This window comes from Puma concolor, chromosome D1 (genome assembly GCF_028749965.1).
Source record: "Puma concolor isolate L17-30 chromosome D1, mPumCon1.1.hap2, whole genome shotgun sequence".
NCBI lineage: Eukaryota > Metazoa > Chordata > Mammalia > Carnivora > Felidae > Puma > Puma concolor.
Genome location: NC_141676.1, coordinates 78,844,438 through 78,868,103, shown reverse-complemented (window position 1 = coordinate 78,868,103; position 23,666 = coordinate 78,844,438). Strand labels below are relative to the sequence as shown.

The 23,666-nt window shown below is 34.9% G+C and overlaps 1 protein-coding gene across 6 annotated transcripts in view; it reads left to right on the top strand.

Annotated features, from left to right (window-relative positions):
* The window catches only part of CCDC82 (coiled-coil domain containing 82), a 35,084-nt gene that overhangs the window by 5,122 nt on the left and 6,296 nt on the right, over positions 1–23,666 (top strand). For 5 of the 6 annotated variants that reach the window (XM_025928039.2, XM_086678615.1, XM_086678614.1 and 2 more), the window contains exons 2-7: positions 107–825; positions 1,305–1,509; positions 12,176–12,268; positions 14,359–14,483; positions 17,551–17,721; positions 23,232–23,417. In XM_025928039.2, coding sequence (XP_025783824.1) covers positions 121–825; positions 1,305–1,509; positions 12,176–12,268; positions 14,359–14,483; positions 17,551–17,721; positions 23,232–23,417 — 1,485 coding nt within the window. In that variant the 5' untranslated portion in view covers positions 107–120. The remainder of the gene's footprint in view (positions 1–106; positions 826–1,304; positions 1,510–12,175; positions 12,269–14,358; positions 14,484–17,550; positions 17,722–23,231; positions 23,418–23,666) is intronic. The other variant, XM_086678618.1, reaches the window with a different exon arrangement.

Sequence of the window (23,666 nt, the reverse complement as noted above, 5' to 3'; positions counted from 1 at the left end):
TGTTGTGAACCATTTTATAACACCAAATAAATATAGTTTACCATAAATGCATTCATTGTTGTGATCTGGTTATCATTATTATATTCCTAATAACTTTATTTTGTAGAAGCTTAAGTGAAAATGGTACATGTTAGAAGACACGAAACAAGGAAAAATTCTAAAACTCAAGAGCATGAGCAGAAATCTCGAGTTGATTGGAGGCGGACTAAAAGAAGTAGTATTTCACAGTTATTTGATAGTGATGAAGACCTTAATAGTGATGAAGACCTTGACAGTGATGAAGAGCTTGACAGCGATGAAGAACTTGATAGTAACAAGGGGTTCGATAGTAATAAAAAGCCTGAAAATGAAAGAAAACTTAGATTAATTGAAGTTGAAAGTGAAGGTAGTAGTAACTGTGAGCATCTCATGAACACTGGCAACAGTTCAACATATGAAGAAGAAAATAACAAAAACAAACCTAGAAGTACTGACTCACCAGATCATGAAAAGCATTCCAGTCAAGAGGATGACGATCTCAACAAACACACTGGACAGATAATAGAGGAGGATTTAGAAGAAGAACACATCAAGCGAGGGAAGAGAAAAAGGATCTCCTCTGTTATGTACGACAGTGATGAGAGTGACAGCAGTGATATCCTAGTTCGAAAAGTAGGTGTTAAACGTCCACGTAGAGTGGTTGAAGATGAATGTTCTTCAGTAGAGATGGAGCCAAAAACACCTGAAAAAACTTTAGCTGCAAGAAAGCGAGAACAATTCCAGAAACTCAAAGAACTCTCAAAACAAAGATCTCGTCAGAGACGCAATAGTAGTAGAGATTTTGAGGTGTGTTATATTCTATTGGTTTTGTTACTGTTTTTAAATCTTTTTTTCAAAGTATTTAATTTTTATAAAAAAAGTACTGAGTCTGTCCTATTTCTCAATTCTTGAATTTATTTTTTTTAATCAAGTATCCTTGAACATGTTTGATTGCACTGTTGTGTCTAATATAATTTGTTTTATCGTGAGCCTCAGTTCATCATTCTGTTTTAAAATTGAAAGACTGTTTAATATGGTCTTTCCTCTTTTCAACTTCTACTTATAATCTTAATGTCCATTTTAAACATTTTACATCATTTACCGAGGTATATTACCTTCTTACTAATTCGAAAGTTCGACATTTAACATGACAAGATTTTTTTAACCTTAAAATATGAAATTAATTTCCATGGGTCATTGGTTTAAGATTTAATCTTTTAATTTTATATCCATACTGACAATTTAAAAGTACAAATTTACTGAAAGGTATGTTCTAATTTAATTAGGACTCTGAAAAGGAATCCTGCCCAAGCAGTGATGAAAGTGATGAGGAGGAGGAAGAAGATGATTATGAATATGATGAAGATGGAGATGATTATATTATTGATGACTTTGTAGTTCAAGATGAGGAGGGTGATGAAGAGAATAAAAGCCAGCGAGGAGAAAAATTGACTACATCACAACTGAAATTAGTAAAACAGAATTCTCTTTGTAAGTTAAATATCAAGAAATTGTTTTATGACTTGCTCTAATTGTAGTATTATATCAAGTAACAAATTAGCCTCTTACTATCATGTTCTAAGTCATTGACTAGGAACTATGGTTTTATTTTTAGGTAACTTTGTCACTGATAACAGTTTATTCTAGTAGTTTCAGGAACCCAATACACTCTTAAAACTTATTAAGGATCCTGAACAGCTTTTGTTTCTGTGGGTTATAGTTATCAACATTTACCATTGTAGAAATACAAAAGAGATATTTAAAATATATTTAGTAATTAATAGGCTTTAACAATAAGTTTGTTACATGTTAACATAAGTAACATTTTATTTTATTTTATTTTTGAGAGAGAGAGACAAAGTGAAAGCAGGGAGGGGCCGAGAGGGAAGGAGACACAGAATCAGAAGCAGGCTCCAGGCTCTGAGCTGTCAGTACAGAGCCCAATGCAGGGCTTGAACCCATGAACACAAGAACATGACATGAGCTGAAGTCAGACCCTTAATGAACTGAGCCACCCAGGCACCCCAACATAAATAACCTTTTTATTAAAAATAACTATTTTCAAAAAAATAAGAATGGCATTGTTTTACATTTTAATAAATGTATTTAATATCTAGCTTAATAGAAGGCAGCTGGGTTCCTATACCTGCTTGTGCATTCAGTGCATTTTGATGTTTTGATTGAAGTAGATGAAAACAGTTTTGCTTCACACATATAGGTAGCTGGAAAAGGGAGAAAGATTTTAAAAGTATTTTAAAAATAATGTGGATATTCTTATTTGTCACTACACAATTAAACGAGTGATTGTTTCTTAAAGGTTAGTTGCAATATGGAATCTGAAACCATATAAATGAACTTTTAGTACTCACTTACATTGCAGTCCATTAGTCTGTCTTGCAGTTTGAATGGATCTTTTACCCATATGTGATTTTGTAACATCATGCATTAGTCATTTGGAAAATACTGATTCACTGCGTTACGTAGATCTTCCAAATGTTGACACATTTCATTATACAATATTTTTTTTTTTTAATTTTTTTTTTCAACGTTTATTTATTTTTGGGACAGAGAGAGACACAGCATGAACGGGGGAGGGGCAGAGAGAGAGGGAGACACAGAATCGGAAACAGGCTCCAGGCTCTGAGCCATCAGCCCAGAGCCCGACGCGGGGCTCGAACCCACGGACCGCGAGATCGTGACCTGGCTGAAGTCGGACGCTTAACCGACTGCGCCACCCAGGCGCCCCTATACAATATTTTTGAAATCACGTTTGTTAATATTACCACCAATCTCATCAGAAATTTTTTTAGGTATGGGGAAGCTGTCAAGTTCACAGTAATAGCAGATACAAGTTTTCTAAAATTCTAACTTCTATAAAAATCTGTTTCTTAAACCTTTGGTAGTAAATACTGTTAGTTCTTGAAATTACAGATTTCCTTTGCTCATTTTTGAGAAAATACTTAACAACTGCCTGAATATTGTTTGTCAGTTCATTCATTTTCTTCTTTTCTTCCTTCCTTTGTTCCTTTCTTTCTGTTTCTTCTTTTTTTTTTTTTTTTTTTTTTTTTTTTTTTATGTAAACTCTCGGCGCAACGTGGGGCTTGAACTCACAACCCTCAGATCAAGAATTGCATGCTCTACTGACTGAGCCAGCCAGGCACCTCTGTCAGTTGCTTTCTCAAGTAAACATGGTGTTTCATGATAAATGAGGGTTTCTCAGCTCCCAGTTCAGTTTTTCAATTATATGCTGTGTGGAATGCAGCATAGGTGCCCTATGCCTACTTCCCATTTCACCCCATTGAATACTCAAAAGATGTATATTTGAGACTTAATAAAATTCATAGTTTTTACTACTTCATCAAGGACATTCTTAAGTAAACGTAGCTTCTTACTGAGTGTATAGCAATGAATCAATCCTACAGTGGTTATTTGTGGTTTGCTTCTACTGCCATCATTCATGTTAGGGAGCCATAACTGCTTTACCCGTAGTTCCTTTTGTACACATCAGTGAAAAGGTCAACATGATAAAAACAGCATGCTTATCTTAGTGTTACTGTTTTGACCTCATAGATCTCCTTGAATGGACTTGGGGACTTCCAGGTGTCTACCATACTTTGAGAACCATTGGTTTTATCAGGCCTATTGAAGTATCAGTGAAACTTATCAGAGATTGGAAATCAGGATTCTTTTCATACAGTTAATTAAACCATAAATAATAGGATCCTGACAATTCAGGGTGTCTTTAAATGTGCATTTTTCTAATCCCTATAATTGTGCATAAATTTGAAGATTGTTTTTAAGGTGTTTTACAACTCTGGTAGAAACAGGCTGTTGAGTGAATACATTTTTATTTTTTTCTTCAAGAGTGCATTCTTTCTGATTTTTTTTAAATGGGCATATTTACTAAAATTACATGTAATGTGGTTCAATACCAATCTCATGATTTATAATAAAATAGTAGATTGAGGTATGAATAAAATTTCAAGACATTTATCAGTGATAGAGATGCCAGTGATAGGCATCTATATTTTGAAAGTCAATGACTATTTTCCTTACGTCAATAGTCACTTGGTCACTTGCCACTTGGACACTGAAAGTTTAGGGAAACTCAATTAGGAGATACCCCATCATTCTGGGTTATAATATCTAGAATGTGATAGAACATTTGCTCAGTGATACCCATTCATACCTACTCCTGCTAATTAATCAAAATCAAAATCCAGCATGGGGGAACTATTTTTAACATCCTTCTCTATCCTACATCTCTGTGTTTGTTTTTTTAAGGGACAATTTTAGATTTACTGAAGAGTAGAAACTACAGAGAGTTCCTATCTAACCCCTCTCACACACAGATTTCCTATAATTAACATATTGGATTAGTTTGGTACACGTGGTAAAATTGATGAGCTAATATTGATACGCTATTATTAACTGTACTTCATAGTTTATCTCAGGGCTCACTCTCTGTGTTGTACATTCCATGGGTTTTGACAAATATATAATGATGCAACAGGTATCCATTATTACAATATCATACAGAATAGTTGCGCTCTCCTCAAAATCTCCTGTGCCCTACCTATTCATTTCTCCCACCCTCCCCTGAACCCCTGGCAACCACTGATCCTTTTAATGCTTCCATAGTTTTGCCTTTGCTAGAATGTTTTATTGTTGGAATACACAGCATGTAGCCTTTTCAGATTGAATTTATTCACATAATAATATGCATTTAAGTTTCCTCCATGTCTTAATGTGGCATGATAGATTATTTCTTTTTATCACTGAATAATATTCCATTGTATGGATGTACCACAATTTGTTTATCTATTCACCTCCTGAAGGACATGTTGGTTGCTTCCAAGTTTTGGCAATTATGAATAAAGCTGCTATAAATATTCGTGTGCAGATTTTTCTATGAATGTAAGTTTTCAACTCACTTGGGTAAATGTCAAGGAGCTCTGTGTTTGCTTTTACTACTAAGTATCTCCAACTCAGAGAGATGAATCTTATTTTTTATGCAATACATTTTATCTTGTATGTTCTTAATGGTAACTTCTGCCTTTATCATTACAAGTTGTCTTTTCTCAACTTGTAACCATATTCATGCCTTTCCTCCCTTGAATTGATATGTTTCATTAACCACTATTCTAAATTTTATCCTTTGTCAAGTTTCCCATTAACTCTACGCCCCATCCAGTGAAATTGCTCTCATTAAATTTAGTGATTACTTCCTAGGTGCCAAAATATTTTCCAGTTCTTATGCTAACTTGGTATTGTTATGTGCTTTGCCACCATCAATTGACCACCCTCCCTTTCAGAAAGTTTTCTTTTTAGCCTCTGTGGTCTTGTCTTCCCTTTATAATATCGCTTTCCTCTTTTTCCACTTGCCACGTAAATATTGATGTTTCTAAAGGTCATCCTCAAATTCCCTTGTTTGTGTTTCAGGCAGTCTCTCTCCCATAACTTTTGCCTAGTATACCAGCAAAAATTCCTAAACTTCTATTTCCAGCACGGATTTCTCCAAAGCCTAAGGCACATTTTTCATCTTCTTATTGAACATTTTCACCAGTGTCTTTCAGATACCTCCAACTCAATCAATATGTATAAAACTAAATTATTGACTGGTAACATTACGGAGTTTTGGGGTGGTGTAGAACTTAATTTTTGTTTATTTATTTTGGTTGTTGTGGTGGTTATACAACTTTATGCATCATAGAATTGTACACCAAAAAGAGTGAATTTTGTGCTAAAAAAAAAAAAAAGTAAAAATAAAGGGACCCAAGTAGGCATTCCCACTCCAAAAAATAACCTCAATGGCCAATCCACTTCATTTCTCTTTGCATTTTTCATTCCCTTTAAAGTTGATGTTATATTGTAGGAACTTATTGTTAATTCAATGGATGGATGATTAAGATAAATATATTGACTCAAGGCTCCTGGGTCTATACTTCAAGACAGAGAAATATAATTTCTTAAAACATCAGAGGAAAAAAAACCCATATACTTTAGAGTGATAAATTATGACTTGTTTTTAATACTTATCAATGTTTATACCATTTATGAATATAACAAAATTAAACAGGCAGTTTTCAATTTGTCAAGGGATTATGTTCTAGAGTTGCTGTAGGTTGATTCTTACACTTTAAAAATATATTTTCTCATTAGGGTAATAACCTATATGATGAATGATCAACACTACTCTATGGCCTCAGGCTGTAATTAGGCTAGTATTCCCAAATTAATTCTCCCCCCAACCTCTATAAGAACACTGACCACTCCTCATAGTCAACATACAATCACTATTTGGGAGAAACATTTTCTAATTCTAAATTCAGTACTCAGGTGAGAATCACAATCAGTGGCCTATGCAATTGTACATTTTTGAAGAGAACAGTTCTATCTAGAGGAAGACATTTTGTCACTTCCTCATGTGCCATTTGGCTCTGAGAGATGCATCTGTAACACCTCAAAATAGTGCCCTTTCCTGCTACATGGTTGAAGCCATTGAAGACAATCATGGTCTTTTTTTCCTTCTCAGAAATCCCTGTATTTCTCTAAATTTATTTTGAGACTGCAGCTCCCAGAAGAGATATTACAAAAAGTAGAGAGATTGACCGGCAATGGTCCATTGCATTCCAGACCTACAATGTTCACACACTAAGAATGTTATCCACAGAAAGAGAGGAATAATCTTCAGATTTGTGGATACTGACGATTATATTATTTTTCCAGTTCTATCACATATTCAGAGTGACAGAAAACAAAGTATAGACAGAAGAGTACATCTCAGTCTAGTCATCTACTGTCTTGCTGGACAAATACTTGCTAGAATACTGGAAATTAGATTAGAAATGAACATTAACTTAGTCTCCATGTAGCTATTAAAGAGAATAATTCTATCAACATAATGCAGTGTGTGCCCGAGAACAGTCTTGTAGGCATTTACATTAAATATTAAATCCTAGAACTTTCCTTCTTTTGTACAATAAGTAAAAAGTACCATTGAAATCATATTGTGGCACAAGGGAAAAGCAACGTTGCCCTATAAAGGCTTGGAGGAAGAAAATGTCTCTGAAAAACGTTTCAGAAGAAAATTGTATCAAGCATTGCTTTGCAATCTGTGAAAAACAAATAGAAACTCATAAAAAGAGAACAATTTGAGATGAAATAGGGCTAAGATAAGTTGCCAGAGAATTAAAAATGTAAAGTCAGAAGTAAAATCTATATTGAAAGATGTAAAAAACTGAATTAACAGTACAGAAAATATCATCAATGATATATAGGTTAAATCCAAGAAGTTATTTTGGAGTAGAGAAAATGAAAACAGTTCTGAGGGAGAAGATAATACATAAACAAATAGAAATGATCCTATTTCACAAATTTCAAGGGGGGGGGGGTGGAAATGCAGAATAAATGGAAACCTAAAGGAAGAAAATTCTATAGCTTTAGTGGGATATGTAAAAGATTTGAAGTGCTAAGAGATATAGCATGTTTCTGGATGGAAGGACATATGGAAATGTGAACTGAAAGGTGTGATGGGAGAAAATACAGTTGAGTTGCTGGACATGCCCATTTATGCAAATTAAGGAGGCTCACATCCTAATAAATTGATAAAATAGATTTGCAAATAGACATTTGAAGGAAACAACTTTTCTGATTACAAGAATGAAGAAAAGTTATCTAGCCATCCTTTTTAGGACCATAAAAATGGTTTAATATATTAATTGGTTCCAGGTTCCATTAATATGTCAAAAGAGAAAAAATAATGGCTTAATTTTAAAAGATTCTAAAAAGCATCTCATGAAATTCAGTGCCCATATCTAGTTTAAAAACAAGAAAATAAGTCTCAAAAATAGTAATATGAGCATATGTCCTTTACAAAACAAAGAATATTTTACATTAAGAGAATATATATTTATAATGAAGCGCTAGAGATACTGTCAAAGAACAAAAATGTCCTACTTTGTTCTAGATGTTGTGAACAATGTAATAAGACAAAGTAAAAGAAATACAACTTTTGAAATGGAAAAGACATTACTTGAACATAATGTGATTTTATATATACATGCATACAAGCTGTAAGTTTCTGACTTATTTAGCCAGGGATATAAAAGTTAAGAGAAAGGATATGAATACATTGAGAGCAGGAGTAGATGCAGCATATATTTCCATAGTTTTCTTGTGTTCTTTTTTGCCTGTTGAGGGGGACATGTTAGGGTAGAAAGAGAACTCAATTTCTTGCTCTGCCTCTGCTTTCTTACAGTAGGCTTATACTTCTATTTCAGAAGAAAGTACACCAACAATCTCTGTGCTTCTACCTAAGAGAATATTTATAAACATCCTCTTGGTTCTTGAAATAAACTTAGCACTAGCAAGACCACATCCTTCTCAGCGTTGGGGGAGAAAGCAGAGTTACTGCCCAGGAATTCCCGAACAGTATCTCCCTCTATCAAGCACTCTGATGTGTCAGGAAGCTCACTTTCCACAAATATCTAAGAGAATCTTTTGGGAATTTGCAAAAGACCTCAGAAAGATGACCAGATTCACAATGAATATGTAAAATTCAGTATTTTCTTACATGCTGTCAATAATTATTTAAAAGATCTAATAAGGGACAATTCCATGTATAGTAGCAATTAAAATAAAGTTCCTAGGCCTAGTCTTAGGAAGAAAAGCATGACTTTATAGGTACAAGAATAAACCTTACATTGAAATAGCAAAGGAAACATGAATGAAAGGAGAGACACACCATGTTTCTGGAAAGCAATAAATAGAACAAGAAATTATTTCTTCGGAAATTAACTTTTTGATTTAACTTTGCAAAACAGTGCTGAAGTTCACTTGGGGAAAATATATGGGAATAAATAAAATTAGACAACAAACAGAAAATTAGAAGGACTTCCCCCACCAGATATAAAAATTTATCAAAAAATTCCAGTAAGTAAAACAGTATAGTACTGGCATGGCAGTGACAGGTCATTAAGAAAGGTACACGGTGCTGGTACAAAATCTTGGCATATATGTGAAACTAAAACATGATAAAAGATGCATGGAAAATCAACAGAATGAGCAGCGTATCCTACGATTGAGTATGGGGAAATTATCCCAAGATTAAACTACCTTGGAAAAATCAAGTTATGCATAGACACAAATACTGTTGATTTTCTCCTGTATCCTTTTGCAGTTTTTTAATAGTCATAGAAGAAAATTTTAAATGATATTCCTCGGATATTCCACAGAAGCTCATCCAATATAGCGATTAAAGCACTGGAAAAAAAAAAAAAAAAAAAAAAAAAACAACTCTGGAGGAGGTCTGAACTCTAATCCTGATTCTTCCTCTATCTAGTTTTGTGACCTTGGGTACATTATTTCATAATTGTGTCATTTTTAAAATTTTTAAATGAGAGATTTGAATTATTTCCTCCAATTTCCCATCCAAGTCTAAATTCCGTGTTCTGAACAATAATATTATCAAACCTGACTACCACGCAGAACATCTACCTAGGGGATAGTCGCATGAAATCTGGAGTCAGACTGCTTGGGTTCCAGTGCTGTTTTCAACCCTCACTAGCTGTGTGATTTTAGGGAAATTTTTCATCCTCTTTGCATTTATTTCCTTAACTTTTAAAAATAAGCCAAGGGTATTGATAGTACCTCATAGACTTGTATTGAGAAGTAAAGCAATGCATGTAAGTGTATAAAACAGTGCCTGCCATTTATTTGCCCAATAAAATCTTTTTTTTTTCCAATCTGAGATGCCAGGAGCATAATTCCTCCACCACCCATCCATTCACTCAAACACAAGGAAATTGAGGCCTTCCTGACTCTTTTCAAGGAGATACTGATGTCAATTGGTAGAACACAGATTTTGTGGTGAGGCAAAACTCTCGAGATGACTCTGATCCTCTGCCCTTTCTTTTTACTCCCAATTCTGAAGAAATGCCATCAGGTTCTTTAAAATAAAACAGCTGTTCCCAAACTCTACAGCAAATGAGTAATGTTAGGCATTAGTACATTCGAAGACTAATAAATTCAGTGGGGTAAAAAATTCTATTTCAATTTGATAGCTCAACTTGGGAGCACAGGGGATGAATTTGATGTTTCTTTCCTCAACATGTCTGTTAACATACTTAGAACATTTTTCCTTTAATAGAGTTTGGGAAATACTAGATAGAGTTTAAATGCATTTTAACACTCACAAATTAAATTATGTACCAACACTATATTATATCCAGAGTTTGATGAAAGTCTAGACAAAATTGAATGCTATTAAAGTATTATTTCATTTTCCAATTATCTTCTGATTTTTTTAAAAAATTCATAAATGGTTGTGATCAGTTCTTTTGTAATTTATAATTGATCATAGGCCCTCTAAAGTCTACATGCCCTTGTGTAAATTATCTGCTATAGTCGTTTAATTTTATCACTGCTTTATTTTGACCACTTCAGTATCATAATAACATGTTTTCCTTTTAAAAAATTTTTTAATGTTTATTTATTTTTGAGAGAGAGAGAGAGAGACAGAGCGCAAGTGGGAAAGGGCAGAGGGAGAGGGAGACAGGAATCCGAAGCAGGCTCCAGGCTCTGAGCTGTCAGCACAGAGCCGAATGAGGGGCTCGAACTCAAGAACCGTGAGATCATGACCTGAGTCAAAGTCAGATGCTTGACCGACTGAGCCACCCAGACGACCATAACATGTTTTCTTAAAAAAGAATGCATACTGGGGAGCCTGGGTGGGTCAGTCGGTTAGGCGGCCAACTTCGGCTCAGGTCATGATCTCGCGGTCCATGAGTTCGAGCCCCACGTCGGGCTCTGTGCTGACAGCTCAGAGCCTGGAGCCTGTTTCAGATTCTGTGTCTCCCTCTCTCTGATCCTCCCCCGTTCATGCTCTGTCTCTCTCTGTCTCAAAAGTAAATAAATGTTAAAAAAAAATTAAAAAAAAAAAAGAATGCATACTAAAAATTTTTCCTGAAGTCCAGAAAAAAGGTTATACAGCTGTTTTAGTAGCTAAAATACAAGCTAAAAGTTTCTCCATGTTAAATCTTATTTTCATTTCATTTCAACAGAAAGCACGTCAAAATTCAGTCATGAATGCTAATATAGGTCTTATTTTGCTTAAATTTATAATCAGGCATCTTCCACTTTTCCTAAAATACCCTAATATTCTTTATAGGTGCCCATGGCAAATGTTCTGTGATGACCATTTGGGTCATGGAAGGGGTTATCTTTGATAGAGAATATTTCTACAGCCATAGTAAACCTGGACCCTAAAGTATTGGGAAATACAGGGACCTTCTCTTGTAGCCTGGCCCATCACAATAGATGATTCCATGGAGCACATTGGGTTAGTGGGAAGATAGGCTTATATATTTGGTAGGAGAAAGAGAAGAGAGAACTTTTCTAAATTGATGTGGAAAATCCTAAATCTGGGACAGAGAAAGGGAAATCGAGTTTTTATAGCCATTGGAGTTCTGGCTAGGGTAATAATTTCCTGAACAATTTCATATGTAACATGTTTTAGAAAGAAGGAAAGTCAGGAGTTGCAGGTACATATTGAACAATCTACCTGTAGAAGTTTTCTCTTTTGCTCTCTCACTCTAATTATTAAGTTGATAATTAAACTTAGGTGCACAGGGGATGATTTGGGGCTTTTTTCACAACATATCTCTTAATATTTTCTGAACAGTTTTCTCTTAATAAGTTTGGAAAGTGAAGATTATTTTATTTTTTTTTAATTTTTTTTTAACGTTCATTTATTTTTGAGACAGAGAGAGACAGAGCATGAACAGGGGAGGGTCAGAGAGAGAGGGAGACACAGAATCTGAAACAGGCTCCAGGCTCTGAGCTGTCAGCACAGAGCCCGACACGGGGCTCGAACTCACGGACCGTGAGATCATGATGCTTAACTGACTGAGCCACCCAGGCGCCCCAAGTGAAGATTAATTTAAATAACAACTTGAAATTTTGGATTAGAAGCCAGTAAATCTGGAAAATGGAGGTTTGCTCAGTGACTAGAAAAGTCACCGAGGCAGCTATAAAATTAGGATGACTAAGTGATTTCTCCTATTTATAGTATTAATTTCTTAGAGAAAGGAAACTATTTTATTCAGGGAATTGTTTCATCTGTTATGTTCTAATATGTATTTAAAATTAATTTCAGATTCTTTTAGTGACCACTATACTCACTTTGAAAGAGTTGTGAAGGCTCTTCTGATCAATGCTTTAGATGAATCTTTTCTGGGAACATTGTATGGTAAGTTAATATGAGTGGGACAATTAGTATCTTTTTTTCTTTTTTCAATTTCTAAAACCCTACCAATATAATTAATATAATATAATATAATATAACATATATATATACATTTAAGCAAAACCAAGAGACCCTATTCTAAAGGCCCTCCAATTATTCCCTAGGATCAACTTAACTACACCAGAAGCCCATTCACTTCAAAAACTTGCTACTGTCTATTTGTGATATATGGAAAGTGGAAAAGAAATATGTGATGTTCCTCTGACTTTAGAGAGTTCACAGTAACTGTGAGGATATAAGGCATAGACTCAAAACAGTAGAGTAGTTCAATACCCATGTGTTGTCTCAGCCTCTCTAAACTTGAATTTCGCCAGAAGTTATATACTGTTTTATGCTTTGTGCCTTTGCTCATACTGTTCTCTCTTAAAATATAATCCCTTTCCACCCTAGATTTTCCAGGTGAGTGTAAAATCATTTTCACTCCCTCATTTGTGCTACCCTGGTGGTACTGATGTGGGTATACTTACTGTATTGAAAATGTATTTTTGCCTTTCTCCCTTCTAAGAGTACAGGAAGAACCATGCCTTAGATATACACTTATCTCTTGCATCTAGCACATAATCTGGCAGTTAATAAAGACTATAATATGTTGTTTTGAATATCTACCTAATTGCCAAAGTGAGATTTCATTCACAGTTTATTGAACAAATACTTATAGAGTGCCTAAGGGGCAGACATTTATTTGAGCGCTGGGGATATGGCAATGACTATGACATATAAGATTCCTGCCCTCATGTTGCTCTAATGAGAGAGACAGACAATGAATGAGTAAACAAATATATAACATAATTTCAACTAGGGATTAGTTCTTGAGAAAAAATTAAGTAAGTTAAGGAGATCAAGTGATGAAAGGAAAGGAAAGTATCTATTAGATTGGTCAAAGAAGGTCTCTCAAGAGGTGACTTTTTTTTTTTTTTTTTGAGAGAGAGAGAGATAGGGTGCAAGTGAGCCAGGGGCAGAGAGAGAGAATCCCAGGAAGGGCAGAGGGACAGAGAGAGATGGGGGGGGGGGGAGAGAGAAGTGGGGCTCATTCAAAGCAGGGCTCAAGCTCACCTGATGTGTTCCTCAACCTCACAAACCATTGAGATCATGACCTGAGCAGAAGTCAGATGCTTAACAACTGAGCCACCCAGGCACCCCAAGAGGTGACTTTTAAGCAGAAACCTGAATGAAGTCAAGGGGAAATAATGCATAGATCTAGCTGAGAGAACACCCAGTGCAAAGATCCTTAGGTAAAGTGAGTTTGATGTGATAGATGAATAGATAAAGAAGTGATATATATAACCAATGGAATATTACATAGCCATAAAAAAGAATGAGATCTTGCCATTTGCAACAACATGGTTGGATCTAGAGGGTATAATGATAAGTGAAATAAGTCAGCTAGAGAAAGACAAAGACCATATGCTCTCACTTATATGTAGGATTTAAGAAACAAAACAAATGAACAAAGAAAAAAGGGACAAACGAAAAACTCTCTTAACTATAGAGAACAAACTGGTGGTTATCAGAGCGGAGGTGGGCGGGGGATGGATAAAATAGACAATGAGGATTAAGAGTACATTTATCAGGGTAAGCACTAAGTAACGTATAGCATTGTTGAATCACTATGATGTACATCTGAAACTAATAAAACATTGTATGTTAATTTTACTGGGATTAAGATAAAAAAAGAGTAAGTCTGATGTAGTCAAGGAATAATTAGAAGGCCTCTGTGGTTCTTTCCTTTCCCTAACATTCTGATGGAATTGTGGTTTTTTTCTTCATTAATCTTTTTTAAATTTAAAATACCTTCTAAAACTGTGGGACGAAATCCTTAAGTATTCAGTTATTTAAATATTTCCTAATAACATTTCTTGACCTTGGTACTATTGGTAGTTGAAGCTGGATAATTCATTGGTGTGGGGGGGCTTAAAAATTAGATAGATAGATAGATAGATAGATAGATAGATAGATAGATAGATAGATGATAGATATTTCCTAAGGGCTAAGTGATTATTTTTTGTTGTTGTTATTGTTGTTCCCTTGAACAGATGGCACCAGACAAAAATCATATGCACAAGATATGTTGACATCTCTTCATTATTTGGATAACCGCTTTGTTCAGCCTCGTCTAGAGAGTTTAGCTTCTAGAAGTCGTTGGAAAGAGCTATATAAGGTATATAGTTTTTTATTTGTTTTTGAATCTCTGGTTGGGGGTATGGGAGTGGGAGGCCTATCGGGATTTAAATATCCAGTCAGAATGAATAATCTTCTAAATTACTGGCATTTTTTGTTGAATAATCAGTTTATCACCTCTTCTAAAAGCTACTATTGTTTTAATTATTGTAACACTTATTATATGTATCCACTAATTAAGTAGTTCTAAATGATGAATAATTTTAGAACATCTCAGGTCTTAGCCCATCTAAAGGCTACTATTGTTTTAATTATCGTAACACTTATTATATGTATCCAGTAATTAAGTAGTTCTAAATGATGAATAACTTTAGAACTTCTCAGGTCTTAGCCCATCTATTGAAATGAGGAGGTTATCTCATAGGATGTTAATTCTCCCTTCAGAAAAGAGAGTTCCATTGTTAAGAGAAAGAGTTAAATTTAACTGGAAGACTTTTCAAGGAGAATTAATGTGTAGATTTATACTATAAATCTTCAAGAGGGTGATGTAGAATGTAATACTTTCCAAATTTGTGTTTTACTATGAGGCTCCTTTTCATGAGCTACCTTTTATCACCTACTTCTATCACCTGCTAGAAGAATTGATTTCCTTAACATAATTTGGGAAACAATGGCCTAGGTTGCCTTTGAAATCCTTCTCCACCTTAAGATTTTGTAATTCTACCAATTTACGGGGAGCATCCTTTTAATGTATAAGATTTATTGCATTTCATGTTATCCCATAGATTTCTATTTTATGATCTCTAATAGTAGAGGCTATCTTACATGATTTTTACGTTTTTTTTTTAATCTCCCTACTTCTTACATTCTATCTTCCAATTATTAGGAAAATGGAAGATAACAGAGATCCAAGTTCCTAACAGTCCTTTTAGAACTTAAATCATTAGCTACTCTATCTCATTTATGTTAGGAGATTTGACTTCATTCAAGGCCTGTTCAATCTTGAATTACCTGATAAATTAGCCACAGATGGTTTATTAAGGGACAGTTATGGGATTACAGAAAGAGAAGACTTCAGTTTGGAGAATGACTGAGTTTAGGGACACCATATATATATTTTTTACTTTGGGTGAGTTTTTAATCTCTCTAAACTCTAGTCTTTTCCTCAGATACAGAAAACATTTACCTACTTTAAAAAGTAAAAGGAATATTTACTTACTTGGAAGGTAAAATACATAGCATAGTTCTTAGAACATGGTATAAATATTGTTTTCTTTAATAGAAAAATAGCATATATTTATTGATCATTTAACTTGGCCAAGTAATTTGCATGCAGTGTAAAGTATCTTATTTGATCTTCAGAGCAACCCCATGAGGAAGGCACTATTATTTCCTCCATTTTAAAGAAGAGAAAACCGTGACTCAGAAAAATTGAGTAACACAAGGCTATAGAGCTAGTTATTAGCTAGGCCAGTGTTCAAACCTAGAAATCATAGCTTTCTAATATTTCTCTGACTTGAGAGCCCATACCACTATGCTATATTATGCTTTACTATACTGTGGTATGTTATGCTGAATTCGGATAACCCAATGTTGAAATAATAACTCTAAGATATAAGAAAATATTAACTTAAAAATGTAGAGACATAGATGATTCAGTATGGTCTTGGTCAAAATTAGCTAAGTTATGCTGCAAAAAATAAATAATAGGACATACCAGCAATGAAAATCTTTATAGCTTACCCCAGAAAAGTTTATTTTTCAGTTATATGTCCCGTGTAAACCAGCAGGAGTGTTCCTACATATTGTAGTCACTCACAGAGCCAAGCTGCTAGAGCTTTCATCTCAAATGTGCTTCCATAAGGACCAGAGAAGCAAGAAGGGGAGGTGGCTAGCCACCTGTTCCCTCAGAATGTCAGCCTGTAAGTGACACATGTCACACAAAGGGCCATGAAATATGAGAAATATTAAAAGTAAAGAAAATGCAATGTTGTTGTGAATCATACAGTGTTAGAAAGGAAACTATTACTATACTGGATATTTACTCTCAAGCTGGTAGAGAATACAAATATAGGTTAGTAACCCTGCTAATATGTTCACTGTATGTAGTTCAAACATTATGGTAAAACCTAATCTACACTACTAATGATAACAGCAGTATCTAGCACAGGCATAGAGTGTGGGCAAAAATATGCAACCACAAGTTTACAAATGCCAAATATTTCCTCAGTTTGTTAACTCATTGCTAATTCAGCTATTAGGCTGTCTATATCAATACTGGCCACCTAGCAGTTTTATGACCAACTTGTTTATTTTCATAGTACTTTATTTAGTAAGTAGCCATTAGGAGGATTAAATTATTTCCGGGGATACCTGGGTGGCTCAGTCGGTTACGCGTCCGACTTCAGCTCAGGTCATGATCTCACAGTTCGTGGGTTCGAGCCCCTTGTTGGACTCTCTGCTGACAGAGCCTGGAGCCTGCTTCAGATTCTGTGTCTCCCTCACACTCTGCTCCTCCCCTGCTCATGCTCTGTCTGTCTGTCTGTCTCTCTCTTTCTCTCTCTCAAAAATAAATAAACATTAAAAAAACAAGAAATTAAATTATTTCTGGAATATTTTGTGGGAAATATGCTATAGTTTACACAATGGAGACTGTGATCTGGTTTTTCTCAATTTTCAACTAACCTAAATGAATTCATCTTTTTATTGTAGTATCCTGAATTTTTGCTGCTCAGTCTTTTCTATTTTTAACTCTAATACCTCATACCTAACTAGAGATGAGAGGAGAAAAGTAAATTAGTATCTGCGAAGAATACTACTTAATAGTAACGCACAAATGGGAAGGATATGAAACTAATTTTTTTTCCTAGTCTGGTTTCTTTTCATTTAATAGCCTAAATTATGTTATTTTTTTATTTAAAAATATCTTGTCAAATACCCCATATTCTGCATAAAAATAAGAAATATCAGTGTGTTTTGCTCTTACATCCTAACCACTTACTGTGATTCCTAATATTGGTTTTAATTTGGTTAGGTTCTTTTTATGTTTTATTTTGTTGTTTTTTCCAGTCTTGTAAAGCTTCATTACATTTTTTCATTGTTTTCAGGAGCGGGTAGAAAATTATTCTAATGTAAGTATCCATTTGAAGAATCCTGAAAATTGTTGCTGTCAAGCTTGTGGATTGCATCGCCACTGCAGATACTCGGTGCATTTATCAGGAAAGTTGTATAACACCAGGACTATGGAAACAGACGATTTCATGTCACATGATAAACAGGTATTTTTCCCTCTCATTTTGGTTTTCAGTATTTAGAAATTTTCAATACGTAAGCTTACACAAATAACCCTGTTATTTTTACAAATGGAGAAAGCACTAGGACAGAGGGAAAGAGTATAAGGAAAGAAGGTATAATTTTGAATGTGAAAAATGTCTTATATGACAAGTTTATAAATGCAAAAACATTAATGATGAGAGCTTCCTCTGGTGAGTCTGTATATCTATGAAGGGTGTGTGTGTTTGGGGGGCCCTTAGAGTTGCCTCTAAGTACTGCCAGTCAGTTATTATGATAGAAATATACTGTTAATCTAAATTCTTCTACTACATTAGGTAGTATTATTCCTCAGTACTATTGGCGATAATTGAGCAGATCCCTCTAAATAATCCAGGTTGCAAGAATCACTTAGAAAGTTTGTATGGGGATAATGAATTCAGACTTAGTCTTTAACGTATCATTTGGCAGGTTACTATAAAAACATTTCTTTTCTCAACACAGTCAATACGCAAATCTCATTGTTTAAAAACTGATCTGTGGCTTTTTATGAGGTAAGACATGTAGAATCCTAATGAAAGTGATTTGATACTCTAAGGATCATGTTCTGTTGTATAGATCAAAACTAGTGCTGTACTTTCACTGTCTTCCCTGTCTACAGCTAATTCTAGGAAGGAAAGTGAGTTAGAAAACCATTTCTGGAGTTCTGATATTCCTGTGAAAGAGTAAAGATTCTGTATAAAATAGTTATTCAAATATCTAAAAAGTAAGAGAGATCTCATAAAATAAAAACAAAGGAAATTAATACACCAGTCACACAATGGAAGAAACATCAAAGTTAACAATTAGAACATGATTATTCTCCATCTAAAGGCATACAGTAAAACCTATCTTAAGATGCCAGTTGATAGCTCTCAAAGTAGCAAAGTATTTTTAAATCAGATGATAAAATACAGTTCTGTCATGGTTACATTGAAACTGGCAGTTTCATGGACAATAAGATTCCTACAAAGAGCAAGGATGTGATCTATCTTTTTAGAACACTGGATAGCTACCTATAGCCAGAGTTATAACACTATACATATTCAGTGCCCACATGTTTATGCTAAGCAGAGTCATCCAGTATAAAAGCAGAGGACACAATCATGAAGTTCACTGAAGCATTAGTTATAATACAAAACAAATTTGGATATAATTCAAATCAAATATTAGAGTAGTAATTTAATAAGTTATGTATATCATACCATTTTGTGACAGAATATGATACAAGCACTAAAATAATATTTATGAAGGTTGTGAAATCGTGCTAGGTGAAAGTGAAATAGTGAGCAGTGTACATTACTGTCCTTGAAGCTATGTAAAAATATGTATACACTTGTCTGTTTAGCTGTATGCAAACATTAAACTAGTTATTGTATAATTTAAGATAATGTAATTAAAATTCTTTTTTCAATGTTTATTTTTGAGAAAGAGAGAGACAGAACACGAGTGGGGGAGGGGCAGAGAGAAAGGGAGACACAGAATCCCAAGCAGGCTCCAGGTTGAATTCACAGACCGTGAGATCATGACCTGAGCCAAAGTTGGATGCTTAACTGACCGAACCACTCAGACACCCCCATAATTAAAATTCTTTAATACTAAAATTTTCAGTAATTTTTTTCTTTACATGGAAGAAGCACCTATTAAAATCTATTTTATATTCTACTGAACTACAGCAGCAATGCATGTATATGGAAAGGAAAGGGAAAGGAAAGGGATAGGAAGGAAGAAAATAATAGCTTGTTTTTCATCTAAGGCATTAAAGAGACTATGCCATCCCCAGACCCACCCTTAAATTATTTTGAAAACCAGTTCTCCATTTTGTGTTTTTGCCCATAGTTATATAAAATTGAGACTGGTTGGGGTTAACTAGGGTCCTCTTTTAAGGTGCCAATAATGAAGGATACATTTAATGAATATGTTTAATAATAAAACTTTTCTCCTTACTTACCTAAGATTAGCTTCTTTGAAAGACAGGATGTTTTGATGGAAAGTGGAATTGGTGGGAAAGAGCAATTTTAGTTACAGTAGTCTTGGATAGGGTACTGAGACAAAAGGCCTTGGCCCACCAAATTGTGGTGAAGTCTGGGGGTATAGACGAAAAGGAAATCACGTGAAGAAAAAGGGCGAAATCTGAGAGGCAGTTGGGAGGACCGACTGTAATCTTGAATTCATTTGAGTTTGCCCAGAATCTGTCCAGACTCCTGAAGATACTCAAGATCCAAAGGGAGAGGCAGGAATTTTGAAATAAGTGTCAGTGTGTAACATGTCCATGAAAAAAACGGACCAAAAGGAAATAGAATCCTTTGGCTCAGTCTATTGCACTAATTGTTTCTAGAGACCTAGAAACAAAAGAGAAACTTCTTCCCGTTCTTCCTCTTTTCTTGAGGATCTTTTTTCTTTCTTCTTCATACTTTCACTTCCATAAGGATCTGGCTCCTCTGTATATTAAGGAGGGCCGAGAGAAATACCTCAAAAAGCTCCCTATAGGGCGCCTGGGTGGCGCAGTCGGTTAAGCGTCCGACTTCAGCCAGGTCACGATCTCGCGGTCCGTGAGTTCGAGCCCCGCGTCGGGCTCTGGGCTGATGGCTCAGAGCCTGGAGCCTGTTTCCGATTCTGTGTCTCCCTCTCTCTCTGCCCCTCCCCCGTTCATGTTCTGTCTCTCTCTGTCCCAAAAATAAAATAAAACGTTGAAAAAAAAAAAAGCTCCCTATAATTAGCTGGATATTACAAATGTGCATAATGCATGTTTCATTGTATCCTTGCCTTAGTTTGTTAACCAGTGTGTTTACACTTCTACATGCTGTATCTAATAAATTACAAATCAGATTCTTTCTACTGCCTTACAATTCACCATCTGCTGTCTTAGGAAAATTTGGTGACAGGTTTTAGCTGTTTCAAATTGTATCTTTGGATACATAGGATCCCTTAATTCACATTGATAACTGAGGTGAATCAGTTATTTTCAGATACATCAGTTTATAGAACCATGCTAACTAACCCTGAACAGTGGATTAGTAACCATTTACATGTCATTTTGCTTGTCTTCGTTGAGAACAATCATCACAGAACTTATTTCTCTATCTCTGGCAATTTTTTTTAGTATTGTCTATCTTGTTAGAATAGTGTCCTTAATATCCAGAAATGCAATTAGATAGTTAAAAGTAATCTCTAAATATGTTTCTCAACATTTAAGGTCACTGTTCTTACAGCAGAGTTTTATCTTAGTACTTTATATAAATGGAATCCGACAGTGTAAACTGTGTACAATGTACACAGAAATTCATAAGGTATAATAGGCTGTGACAATACACTAAAAACAGGTGGGGCGAAGGCAGAGGTCTACTTGCATTCTTACAGCTATTACATGCATTTACTCTTTCCTGTGAACTCCTACTAACAATGGTTTAGGCTCTTCCACAGAAAATGTGATCACATTTTATGATCACATAGTGTGAGAATATTCTAAAGGTAGTTTTGGGTTATTGATCTACATAAGTGTAAGTAGCTGCCAAGAAGGCAGGAATTTGAAATGGAAAGAAGTAAACTATAATGTTAAATATTTTCAGTGGATATTTTTGTTTCATACAGGTAAAAGATTTTTAAATAAGGGTGTTTAAATACCTCCTCCCTCCCTCTTGCCCTAACTTAAAATTTTTATGCAGATAAATTCCTCAGTTTTATGGAAATATAAAATACAGTATGGTGGAAAGTTTTTTAAAAATTATATTATTTTTCTACTGTATTTTATCCAGAATGGCCATAGGAGACTTCAGCCACATAATCTACTTTGATAACAGAAATGGAGAGACATAGGGCACCTGTAGTGGCCACTGAAACTATTGTGGTATCTTTTTTACTCAAAGTATAAAAGGACATATTGGCCAGGGAATTGTGTTGGTTGATATGACTTGTTTGATGGTAATGTTGAGATGAGAAGGTTACTGAGAGTAGGCAAGCAATGAACAAACCATATGTGATTGTTTATTTTTTTTAAGTTATTTTGAGAGAGAGAGAAAGACCATGAGCAGTGGAGAGGCAGAAAGAGAGAGGGGAGAGAGAGGATCCCAAGCAGCACAGGGCTCAAACTCACAAACCGTGAGATCATGATGAACTGGAATCAAGAGTCAGATGCTTAACTGCCTGAGCCACCCAGGTGCCCTTGTGATTATTTCTAATAATACAAAAAACAGAAAGGTTTTCATGGAACTGGAACAGAAATCTTAACATGGTTTTCTTGAATTTTTGAGGATTTTAAGGAAGACTGTAAGATGTCCCAAATACCATTTTCACAAGATATGCATCAAACCCGTTGCTGATCATATTTAACTGTTATTCAGTTTTGACAAACTATTCTTTATTTTATTACTATTTTTTGCCAATGTACTCAGGTTATTTATTTAACTAATCACCTGCATGATCCCTTGCAGGGTGACTTCAGGAAAACACTACAATTCTTTGTTAGATGGAACACAAGTTACACACATCAATATTGTAACTATGCCACTTGTACTAAACTCATGAAAACACAACCCACTAGTGAATTTAGGCACAGAGACAAATACATAACTTAACAGGGAATTTGTCTCTGTCCTCTGGTTGCTTCACGAGAATGAGATTGATCATGTAATAATGTTTTTAGTTATAATGTTATTTTGTAGTTTTCCTATTTCAGTTTTCAGTGTGTATAACGGTACACATTCCAAACGTTCTGAACGGGAAATGCTCTGGTTGGTTGATTCACAAGAAGAGTATTCTTAATCACAGAATCCTGGAAGTCCATATACACATAGAAGTTAAAATTCTTATATTTTGCTAACAGTAAAACATTAATGCGTTACAATCACATCAGAGTCACTAATTAAGGAACGAAATAGGACTAAACACAAAGTTTTTACTTTACAAAATGCTTTGGAGCAAATTATTTAGTGAAAAACCGCCAATTGGTTTGAGAGTTTGTTTCAGTTTTGCATGTTGCTTTTAAGCTAGAACATTAGTCTAATCCAGGTATTTCTAGTTCAGTAACTGTGTCCGTGGGGTCTATTTTCTTGCTTTGGGTGTGCCTGTTCTTCTGCCTTAACAAGCCATTTTTCTCCTCAAACTTGTCTAGCTCTGGTTTTTAAAGACTTAGTTCAAGCATCACCTACTCGAGGACCCCTCTCCTCTCTGGATTGGGTTAATTGTCCCTCCTTTGTACCTCAGTAGCATCTCTTGCACAGCATTTGACACATCGTTTTGTAATCAAATGCATGTCCGGTGCTTAGCCCAATACTTGAAAAAACATAGCAGATGTTCAGTTTTTCTTAACTAAGTTGTATAAGAGAAGGTGAGTGAATCATTGTACAAACATTTTGAAAATTAATAATGCATTTATTAAATTTTGCTGTTAAAGAAAAATCTCAAAACTAGAAAGGCTGTGTAATCATTACTATATGTTTGACTTCATATGTCAGGTAATAATGTTTACTCCTTGATTTAGGTGTTTACTGTTGGCAGAATTTGTGCTGATCGTACCAGAATTTATCACAAACTGAAACATTTTAAGTTCAAGCTGTACCAGGAATGCTGCTCCATTGCAAAGACAGAAGAAGTTGAGGATGAACAGGTTAAAGAAACAGTGGAAAGAATTTTCAATCAGTCAAAAGAAAGTGGCTGGATTAAGGAGGTAAGGTGAAGATAGAAGAATCATTGCATTCATAGATTCTGGAGCCTAATTATGATCAGCAAAATGATGCAAATGATTAGAAGACAGTGAAATTTAAAAGAGAATCTCTCCTTTCCCCCCGTCTTTGTATTTTCTCTTCTTCCACCCATTCCTTTCATGCTTATCATTGTCCAACCCTGAACAGGTGCCCTGATGATCTAAGCATTCCTTCAGCGCATCAGATAAATTGAAATCAGCCATAATACTGTC